Below are 11520 nucleotides of genomic sequence, written 5' to 3' on the forward strand. Positions count from 1 at the left end.
TAGAGCACTAGATACTAGATTCGTATTACTTCCTCTCAATGTACAATACTCAGTTTGCAATATACAAACTAAGTCCTATCTCATAAGCTAAAGCTTAAAAGCCCCAAAGAATCATCCAAATACAAGCCAAGTTCTCAATGATTATAATTGTTTATTATTTATACTAATCTCCAATGAGCTACGATCTTGACGGTTACGTAACCAACTCTTGCCAAGGCCGTTATGATAACCAATGCTCAAGATCACTCTTCACTCTGATCAGCATGTCTGCTTCTCACTCCTTCCTTAGCCTTCTTCCGGTAATATACTCTCCAGCACTTATCATTACCCCCCTTGGTAAGACCGAGCTTGTCCTCAAGCTCGAAGGTAGGGTAATCTCTCGCAATATCCCTCACACGAATCCATGTCTTCTCATGGTTCGCTAAGCCCTTCCATTGAACCAAAGCCTCAAGATGTCCTTCCGCATCATATCGAGTGCTTTGTATATGTTCTGGCTGTAGGATAAACTCTTCATTCTCTTCCAACATCTCCGGTAAAGCAGTCACCTCGTGACTCTTCCCCAGTACCGGTTTCAGTTGGGAAACGTGAAACACCAGGTGGATTTTACTCTCTTCAGGTAACTTCAATCGATAAGCCACACTTCCAATTCGCTCCAGTACAGTAAATGGTCCATAGTACTTCGCCGCTAATTTCTGACAAAACGCCTTGCTCACTGACGTTGCCTATAGGGTCGAAGCTTCAGAAAGACAGAAGAACCCACTGAAAACTTCAAGTCTCTCCTCTTCTTATCAGCGTTGTTCTTCATCTGTTCCTGAGCTTTGAGCAAATGCATCTTCGCATCACGTAATATAGCATCACACTCTTTCATCATATCCTCGAGCTCCCCATTAGAAGTTGATCCCTCTTCAAACCACAGCAGACCAGGAGGATCGCGACCATAAACCATCTTGAAAGGGGTGGTTCAAGTCGCTGTATGATATGATGAATTATACCAAAACTCGGCCCAAGCTAAATATTTGTGCCATTGCTTAGGATGAGAACTGGTAAAGCATCGTAGATAAGCCTCTAAGCATCTGTTGAGTACTTCAGTTTGACCATCACTCTCTGGATGATAAGCGGTACTGAACTTCAATGTTGTACCAGCCAAACGAAAGCATTCTCGCCAGAACTTGCTTAAGAAGATCCTATCACGATCTGATATGATCGAAGTTGGGTAGCCGTGTAGTCTTACTATCTCTCTTACAAACTTCTCTGCAACCACCGAAGCTGTAAAAGGATGACGTAAACTGAGGAAATGAGCATATTTGCTCAATCTGTCTACCACAACAAGGATCACATTAACACCTTCAGACTTTGGAAGTCCCTCAATAAAGTCCATCGAAATCTCTGACCATATAGTAGTTGGGAGTTCGATGGGTTGAAGGAGTCCAGCAGGTCGTAGTGTCGAGTATTTGTGCTTCTGACATACAAAGCATTCAGCTACATATTTCTTTACATCATCTTTCATCTTTGGCCAATAGAATAGTTGCTGAATGCGTTTGATAGTCTTTAAAATACCCGAATGGCCTCCTATTACGCCATCATGATACTCACGAAGTATCTGTTGAATAAACTGGGAAGTCCTTGATAAGAACAACCTGCCCTTGTAGAATAACCTTCCTCCTACAACGGTATACCCCACTTTAGGCATTGTATCCAACATTACTTCCTTGATCATGCGCTGAATATCTTCATTTGCATCTATTTCATCGAAGATACTCTGCATTTGTATTGATGAAGAGACCGTCAATGCACACAACACTCCATCAGCATTTACTTGGCGATCAATCATCACACGAGAAAGCCCATCAGCCACTTTATTTTCTACTCCAGCTTTGTACACAATCTCAAACTCATACCCCAAAAGCTTGGTTAACCACTTCTGATAGTCTAACGAGATGTCACGTTGCTCCAACAGAAATTTCAGGCTTTTCTGATCTGTGTGTACGATGAATTTCTTCCCCATTAAGTAGTGTTTCCACTTCTGAACCGCCGTAACTATCGCCATTAGTTCCCTTTCATAGATTGGTTTCAGTTGCTCTCTATCCGTCAAGCCATTACTGAAATAAGCTATCGGTCTCTGTCGTTGCATCAGGACTGCCCCCAACCCGTAACCTGAGGCATCCGATTCCACTACAAAAGGAATAGTGAAATCTGGGAGTGCTAAGACCGGAGCTGTAACCATGGCATTTTTCAAGTTTTCAAACGCTTTTTTGTGTTAACCCTGTCCAATCAAAGTTGCCAGACTTGAGAAGATCTGTCAACGAACGTGCTATAACTCCATAGCTCTTAACAAAGTTGCGATAATATCCTGTCAAACCCAGAAAGCTTCTTAACTCTTTCACAGTCCTTGGTGTTGGCCAATTCTGCATCGCTGCTATCTTACTGGGGTCTGTGGCAACTCCCTCTGCTGAAATAATATGCCCCAAGTACTCCACTTGTGCTTGCCCAAATAGACACTTTTTCTGATTTGTAAACAACTGATGTTGAATGAGAGTCTGAATCACAATCGTTAGATGCATTGTATGTTCCTCCACTGATTTGCTGTAGACCAATATGTCGTCAAAGAAGACCAGAACAAACTTGCGGAGAAATGGTTTGAAGATCTCATTCATCAAGGATTGAAATGTCGCCGGTGCATTACTCAAACCAAATGGCATGACGACAAACTCATACTGCCTTGATGTGTTCTGAATGCCGTTTTCTCAATATCGGTTTCCTCCATTCGGATCTGATGGTAACCTGACCTGAGGTCCATTTTCGAGAAGATTACTGCCCCAGTTAGCTCATCCAATAACTGATCTATCACTGGTATCGGAAACTTGTCTGGTACTGTTGCCTTGTTAACTGCTCTGTAATCTACACAAAAGCGCCAACCCCCATCTTTCTTCTTAACCAGTAGTACCGGACTGGAGTAAGGGCTTCTACTGTTCCGAATAACTCCCGACTCCAACATTTGCTGAACCATGGTTTCAATGGCTTCCATCTGCGTATGAGGATACTTGTATGGTCTGATAGACATCGGTTTAGTGCCTTCCCAGAACCGTATATCATGCTCATACCCTCTCTTTGGTGGTAAACCCTTTGGTTCTGCAAAAACTTCGTTATGAGCCTCCAAAACTTCTTTAATCCCTTCTGGTATTGATGTCTCTGTGAGTACTGTTGATGAAAACAGTTTGACATCTTTACCGTACCAGTCAACACCCTCAGAACATTCAAGACTATTGTTTGAAGACTGAGAGTTCTCTACGTCTCCTTTCAATGTAATCCTTCCGTCTTTGGTCATGAACGATAAGATTTGTTTCTCCCAATCTACTTCGCAGGGACCCAACGTTCTCAACCATTGAACTCCTAGAATAATATATGCACTTCCCGGTTCCAAAACAATGAAATCTGATGTAATCTTCACTGCTTGTAGCTGCAAATTCACTCATTTCCAAATCAGTGAACCCTTCACTTATATCCCCGTTCCCACTAGCACTGTAAAATTGTTGTGAGCTGATGTTTGAAGTTGAGCTTTCTCCACAATAGCTGGTGAGATAAAGTTATGTGTAGCGCCACTGTCAATCAACACCACCACTGTAGTCTTTCCCACTTTGCCTCTGATTTTTGTTGTTGTAGGCGAGGACCATCCCATAAATGAGTGTAAAGATAATTCTATCACTTCTGTGCTCTCTACTCCTTCAGAAGCTTCATGGAACTCCTCGTCTACTATCTCCAATTCACAATCTTGAGCAACCACCATCACTTGTAACTGTTTATTTTTACAAGTATGTGTCTTTGACCAACGCTCAGGACACTTGAAACACAACACATTCTTCTTCTTGTACTCGTATTCTGCGTCTGACAACTTAATAGGGGGGCCATTCTTCTCGTTCATACGCGTTTGTGTTGGTTTGTCTCCTTGTTTCTGTCCTGTATCTGCACTCGGTTGTTTTGGTTTCCACGATTGTGCAGTGTACGGTGAAGCTACTTTGCTCGTCGTGTTGCTTGACAGTCGGCCACTTTTCTGTTCTTGAGATTTCATCGTTGCTAACAGTTTGCAGAAATCATTGTCCTCCATCTTTAGTATCATTTCGATGTGATCAGGTAATGTCCGAGGCTCCTTCATCTTGATTACTTCTTTCAGTTCTTGCTTCAAACCGTTGAAGAAAATATCAATTAGGTTCTCTTCAGCCAAATGAACTTGTGAAGCCAATTCCTGAAACTCCTTAATGTACTATGCTGCTGATCCCAACTGTTGAATGCCAAATAACCTTTTTCCCGGAGTTCTTTCAAACGATTCAGCAAAACGTGACAGCAATCTCCTTTTGAACTCAGTCCAATCTCTGAACGGCCTGAAATCTAACTCATAATTGAACCAGCACAGAGCATCCTCTGCTAAACTCAATGACACCAGTTCCATCTTATACTCCTCACTGCTCTGAGTTACTCGAAAGTATCTCTCAGCTCTGGCAATCCAATCAAACGGATTCTGACCTGAAAAAGTAGGCATCTCGACTTTCTTGTACAAACCTTTATGCATCTCATCATTCCGATCTACATTCCGATAACCTAGCTCATTCTCACCCCGGTTACGTTCCAGATTAGGATTCGATACCTGAATCGGTTGTTGAGGTCTAGGTTGTAACTGACTCAGTCCACTCGATTCAGCGTGATGTGTATTAGGTTGATTGTGCTGCAAAGATGCGATCAGAGCTTGCATCGATGCCTCCAGTCTATCGATCTTTGCATCGGAAGCCTTCATCGACGCTTGAATCGTTTGGGTGTTTGTTTGCGACGTCGCGACGATCGTATTGACTCGTTCATCCAATCGATCGATCTTGCGATTCAACTCCGCCACCGTCGTATCGAGAACTTCGATTCGTTGAGCTGATTCGCCGAGCTGCTGCTCCACCGCCGCGGCTGATCTCGTCGTCATCGTCAGGATCGCGTACTCCGAAGTGCTCACCGCACCAAATGATAGAGCACAAGATACTAGATTCATATTACTTCCTCTCAATGTACAATACTCAGTTTGCAATATACAAACTAAGTCCTATCTCATAAGCTAAAGCTTAAGAGCCCCAAAGAATCATCCAAATACAAGCCAAGTTCTCAATGATTACAATTGCTTATTATTTATACTAATCTCCAATGAGCTACGATCTTAACAGTTACGTAACCAACTCTTGCCAAGGCCGTTATGATAACCAATGCTCAAGATCACTCTTCACTCTGATCAGCAGGTCCCCTTCTCACTCCTTCTTTAACCTTCTTCCGGTAATATACTCTCCAGCACTTATCATTTTGCATCAAAATGAAATTCAAAGGCAGAAGAAAATAAAAGAGAGGGTTTTCAGAAGAGATCAATGTCAATGTTCATAGAGTTCACAAGCAAAGAGGCATCATCTTCCCATTTTATATCTATGGAATTCGGATCTTTCTCTGTTATACGCAACGGTGTATCCAATGGTGGAGGCTCCTGCAATCATTCTACATACGTTAGCCAACAAAACACAAGTGTACTATCACTTGGTCATCAAGAACATGTGACCAACATTCCTACTATTTTCAGTCATCAATCGACCAAAAAGTTGCAATCGCTGCTTTTTACATTCACAAATGGACTAACAATGTCAACTAGAATACAACACCTTTTCTTTATTGACAAGAGTTTTTATTTTTTTGCATTAAAATGAGACTCAGAGGCAGAATAAAGTAAAAGAGTGAGTGTTTAGAAGAGATCAATGTCAATGTCCATTGAATTCACAAGCACTCCATCATCTTCCCACTTTATATCTTTGGCATTCGGATCTTTCTCTGTTATACGCAACGGTGTATCCAATGGTGGAGGCTCCTGCAATCACTCTACACAGGTTAGCCCAACAAAACACAAGTGTCTGTGTCTCAGGAGCTGATATATATATTAGTTATAGTCATACCATGCCCCGTATGAGAGGCCAATTGATCCCGCGGAAGAAGGCATGCTGCTTTATCTCATTGGCCCCTCCTTTGGATCCTAACCGACTGCTCGGATCTCTGTTTAACAACATGTTAATCAGTTGTCTACCTACAAGACTTACCTGCACCAATACAATGAATGGCATGGTTACATTATTACTTTTTTTTTTACTTTGGAAGACACAACAGGTTGTTACAAAATAGATAGATAGCTCACAGGGATACTGCTGGGGAAAGTGAGATCTTTGTGCAAGATGTTGGCAAATGTCTTCTGTCTATTCTTACCCCTGAAAGGTGTGCGACCATAAAGCATCTCATACAACAAGATACCTATGACAAACAAACTTACATCAGCAATTAACAACAGACTGTGACCTTTGTTACCATAATGAGTTGGGGGAACTGAATTTACCTAGTGCCCACCAATCAATAGCACTCGTATGACCAGAACCCGTGATTATCTCCTGAGAATGATAAAACCATCAATAGAATACTCAAAACCTGGCTCACACACTGAAGATAACAGATGCAAACCAAATATTTCAAGAGGTAAAAACATCAAAACATCAAGTGCATCACCGTACAGGCGCAATGTATTCTTCAGTCCCTACAAACGAGTTTGACTGAGTGGCTGGTTCTGCAACAAACGTGGGTAATGGTTGACTCTTGGATGATCTCCTCCGTTTTTTAGGTGCAGGTGGAATAATAAGCTGGGGTGTGCAGGACGTCATGAAAGATAGATCAAAGTCGGCTAATACAATGTGTCCATCCTTCTTGAGCAGTATGTTTTCAGGCTTCAGGTCTCGGTATACTATTCCTGTTTTATGGAACATACATACAAATCTTAAAACGGAAAACCAACTAAACTTGTAAAGCAAGGAACAATAGTTTGCTCTGTTATTTATTTACCTAAGCAGTGAAGATATTCTAATCCGATAACGACCTCTGCTGCATAGAACCTGATGACAAAAATAGATTGATTAGACTAACTTATTTAGTTATTACACCACACTGAATATTTGCTTCTGACCAGTGGATCTTGTGTTACACAGGGAAAACAAGGTACCTTGCTGATTCTCCTGACAAAAACTTCATAGGTTGTATGTCAAGTAGTGCAAACAACTCTCCACCAGGGCAGAAGTCTGTGATCAAACAAACGTGCGTAGATGTCTGGGGACAGAACATAACGCTTTATCAAAGAGACCCCAAGAACTGATATGATACAAACAAAAAACAGAAAGAACTATACCTGAAAGGAAGTGTATAGAGTGGGAAGGAAAGGATGATCCAGAAGGGAAATGATTTCCCTTTCAATGCATGCTCGGTGCGCCTGTATAACGCTGCACGTTGTCAATGAGAGATAAAATAATATAATATGAAAAGGGAACTCAATTCTCCATCATATTACCTTGTTACGATTCAACATCATGCTTTTCTCCATTGCCTTCATGGCATACAACTCACCTGTGCCTTTTAGCTCAACCAAATGCACACTTTGTAGCCAATAAAAAGAAGTAAATAATATATTTAATATCGAAAGTAAAGAAGCTAAGGACAGTTTTGACTCCAAGTTTACTGTTTTTAGGAAATGGTACCTGCCAGTATCACCAGAGCCTAATGGTTTTATTGGCTTGAAATGATGAAGTCCTACTGTCTCTCCACTCGCTTGGATCTACTAAGAAGACTTATCACAATCAAAAACAGCATATGACTGAGAACTAAACAAAGTAAAAAAAGTAATAAGGTTTGATACATGCCTTTTGTATTGCCTTCCAGGACGTACTCTCCTTCTTGTGAGGCAGAGGATACACTGGCTTTGAGTATGCAGCCCACAGGTCTTCAGGCCGCTAAAACACAATGAAAAATCAAATGCATTTATACCTTTATATCTTTGTTAAGTCACCAGGAATTAATATACCTTACCATATTAGCATCTGGAAGTTCTCTGACAGCTTCATCTACATTTGTTGCTGTAGCTTTCACCTGAAATATAATATAATCAATGTGATAATTATCCTTTGATGGAAAAGAGAAGTAGATGAAACAACGCACCAGTTTAGAACTCTGCATCTCTGTTCTCTCAGACAAACGATTTCTGAGGGGTTCCACATGATCACTTCCATCAAGCTGCACACCGATAAAGTACTGAAGCTCTCCCTAATAATATAAAAATAATGTAGTCAGCAACAATGCACGGTTCTGAATCTAGATATGATAAGAATCTCATGGCCACCTTCTGATCACGCATAGGCTGCAAGTGGAATAAGTTCCAGAACTTCTTTCCTGCAATGATTTAATGGTTTGATGAGCATTATAATCAGAAAATGTGGTCACTGGAAATGCTCATTATCAGATAACTACCGCTCTTAGTGTAGTTTATCAACTGGACAGTTATCTCCCTTTGATCTCTAATTGCATCTCTTATCTTCTGGACAGTAGCTTGATCTGTCTCTGGCCCTTGAAGAAATCTGAGGCCAACCACTTTGCACAGTTTCATATCACAAAAGCAATAAAAACACAGCCAAGAAAGACTGCATAGTTACCACAAAACATGAGTAAAAGATACAAGGATAAGAATAGTCACATACCGACAGTTTCTTCCCAATATTTCCTCACGTGTATACTCAGTTAATTCAAGAAAGCTGTCTGATGCAAATATCTGCAAAGCATTATCATTCAAGGTTATATGCTTACCCACATATCAATACCAAACATAGTAGCACACTTGACTTAACGTACAATGGGATTATCAGGAAGACGAGGATCACTGATGACGAAGTTCTTCTCTATGCGCTCAAGAGTGGTAGCTAGATCAATCCCTTGGCGTATATCCCTTTCTCTTTCTAAACGTTCCCAACTCTCCCTCGGTTCTATTACTTCTGTGCTCAACATTAATTCTTCAGGCTCCACACTAGGTACATCATCATGCTTTTTATTCCAGCTAAGTGATTTGCTCTTTGACCTGCACATTGCATGAGGATTGATCACAAGTCAGTTACAGCTTCAGAATTAACTAACCAAACAATGTCAGTGTCACTTCCAACACACTTTTGCGAGAAAGAGACATGTCTTTAAGGATTACGATGTCACCATGGATCTGGTGGTGAAAAAAGACTCACCTCGCTGATTGTATAGCTTGTCCACCAGGTGTAGTAGCACTATCAGGCTTCACCAAAATATCATTGCTCACGGAGTTCCGAACTTGAGACTTGCGATATTTTATTGTTTGCACAACCTCTGTGATAGAATCCAAAGCTTGCTCCTTCTGGCGAGCTGATACCAACAACATCAAAGAGTATGAAATGTTAAAACATTTCTGAAACCTTGTCAGAAAAAAAAATGACGAGAGATGTAGAAACCATCATATCGGATGAGGGATTTGGAGAGTCCATTAGGCCTCAGTTCTTTATCGTTTACGCCTTCTGTGTATTTGCTTACTTCAACCTGCATCCTGCATAAAAGCAATGAACAATCATATAAGAAGTGTGAAAATGAGACAGTCCACTGGAAAGAAGAAGTAAGGAACGTACCCAATGAACTTAATGGTGTTGCGTTGGTCGTCCTTGATAGGAGTGAGTGTGAGAAGATTCCAGAAGGGTGTTCCACCCTTCTTGTAGTTTAAGAGCCTTCCACAGTAGCTTTTCCCATTTTTGACACAATCTCTGATCTTGACAACCTCTTTCTTGTCTGTCTCTGGCCCTTGCAGAAACCGGCTGTCATGGGGTTCCAAAAGCTAAGTATGAATTTGTGGACTGAAACTAGAAGAAGATATATATAAGAGAGGAGAGACTGTACCAGTTTCTTCCAACAATCTCCTTGGAAGAATAGCCTGTCATGGTGAAGAATCCACTGCTGGCATAAACTATGGGACAGTCTGGCTGTGTGGCGTCAGAGACAACAAAGGTCTGCTGCAACGTGGAAAGAGCGGTTTTGAGCTCCTGGGATACTCTAGGGAAGGCTCCAGATTCAGAAGCTGATGATTCTTCGGATGACCTCCTAGACATCTTGCTTCGGTCCACTTCACTGGACACCTTGAAACTGATGCCATCTTCTCCTGTGTCCGGCTTAACAGCTGATAATCCCCACTCAGCAGTTCTCTCTACTATCTTTGCAGAATCATGAAACTCCATCCACTTACTACTGCTACCTTTGTTGTTGTTGCCATGGTGAGGCTTTGACGAAGATGACCCGTTTAGTGGGCTAAAGATCTCAAGGGACCTACGTTCGCTTAATGGCTCCAGATCAGTCAAGGGAGACGGAGAAGCTCTTGGCCTCTCCATATCGTTTCTTTATTCTTTTTCTTTAGGTGAAACACAGAAATAAACTGGCTGCAAATCAAAACAACAGACAAGTTTATCAAAAGTTAAATAGATTAGATGGATGAGGCAATCAATCACACCTGTAGGTTCATGGAACAGCTAACATTAATACAATAAACAAAAAAAATATGTAATACCAGAATAGCTTTTTTTTATCAGATGTGTATACAGTACATGGCTTTAAAAGGAGCAAAGACTATGAGAAAACTCTGAGAGTTTGAACAAAAAAAACTGTACTGAACTCAATTATAATGTTTTATTTTGGGACAATCATTCATGTTTCTGAGGCTGCAAATGAGCTAAGATAGATAGACATCGCCATCTGTATTCAAAGCTCACAGGGACCCATTTCTCACCCCTAACAAGGGACCACACACAAGCTAACTCTGTTTCACCATAAATACGTGCAATCTTGTTCATCATTCCCTCTTTAATTTCTTCATCATCGTGAATTTATTACACACACTCTTTCACTTCTTGTTCCATTTGCAATAATAATTGATTGAAAACAACGACACATTCTTTCTCAGTTGGGTAAATGTAATTAAAAGTCAGTAGTTAACTTACGAGTGTTGGAATAGTAGTACACGCGCCATGGAAGACGAACACGTTTGAGAAAGCGACTTGTATCTTCTTCTTTCTCTCCCAGATAAACAGACGACGAAACAAGAGTTTGTCTTTAGTCTCCTCACCTCTCTCTTTCAAAATGATAATGCTCAAGAAATTAATACAGGGGACCCACCAGAGCAAAACACCTTATCAGGATTGACAAAAGAAAAAAACACCTTATCAGGATATTAATGAGCCCGGGCCTTAATTTTCCCGCTGAAAGCCCATTAGTGGCGGTAAAAATGGGCCTTATATTAAGGGAGACGTGGGAAGAAAGAAACTTGAATCTAAAATTTTTCAGTTTTCGTGCCCGATAATGTGTGAACAAAGGGCAATCAATCATATTCCAGAGGGAAGTGGGAAGTCAGGAAAGCTTCACAGGCTAAGAAGAAACCTTCTGAAGTAAGCAGAGAGAGCAACAGGTATCAAGAGGTCGAATGATGCTATTTCTTGGTCCCAAAAGTCTTCATGGAAAAGCACTTGTGGCCAGTAGAAACAGCCGAGTGATTTTAGCGTGTCCAGTTTCTTGCCAGGTGTTAGCTCCAGTAAAGCAGTGCAACCAGGGGAGGATCTACACTGCGAAGAAGCCAATTATGAGAAGGATTGAGTC

The 11520-nt window shown here is 41.2% G+C and overlaps 1 protein-coding gene across 5 annotated transcripts; it reads right to left on the bottom strand.

Annotated features, from left to right (window-relative positions):
- Positions 1-5374: 5374 nt before the first annotated feature.
- LOC108843187 (phototropin-2) lies at positions 5375-10990 on the bottom strand. Of its 5 annotated transcripts, none has more exons than XM_057002589.1 (22): positions 10439-10596; positions 9778-10310; positions 9513-9695; positions 9342-9433; positions 9102-9255; positions 8722-8944; positions 8571-8641; positions 8344-8450; positions 8216-8265; positions 8035-8139; positions 7906-7965; positions 7740-7829; positions 7578-7654; positions 7391-7475; positions 7232-7312; positions 7049-7152; positions 6892-6941; positions 6567-6799; positions 6395-6446; positions 6200-6312; positions 5964-6104; positions 5375-5503 (listed from the first exon to the last, which is right to left on the bottom strand). In XM_057002589.1, exons 2-22 carry the CDS (start codon positions 10260-10262, stop codon positions 5378-5380), a joined length of 2682 nt encoding a protein of 893 aa, XP_056858569.1. In that variant the 5' UTR covers positions 10263-10310; positions 10439-10596; the 3' UTR covers positions 5375-5377. The 5 variants fall into 5 exon arrangements, with proteins under 5 accessions (XP_056858569.1, XP_056858570.1, XP_018471815.2 ...); XM_057002590.1 differs by lacking the exon at positions 5375-5503 and adding an exon at positions 5606-5878 and having other exon boundaries at positions 5969-6104; XM_018616313.2 differs by lacking the exon at positions 5375-5503 and adding an exon at positions 5606-5878 and having other exon boundaries at positions 10439-10595.
- Between the last annotated feature and the right edge of the window lie 530 nt (positions 10991-11520).

The sequence above is a fragment of the Raphanus sativus genome, chromosome 2 (genome assembly GCF_000801105.2).
Source record: "Raphanus sativus cultivar WK10039 chromosome 2, ASM80110v3, whole genome shotgun sequence".
NCBI classification, from domain to species: Eukaryota; Viridiplantae; Streptophyta; class Magnoliopsida; order Brassicales; family Brassicaceae; genus Raphanus; species Raphanus sativus.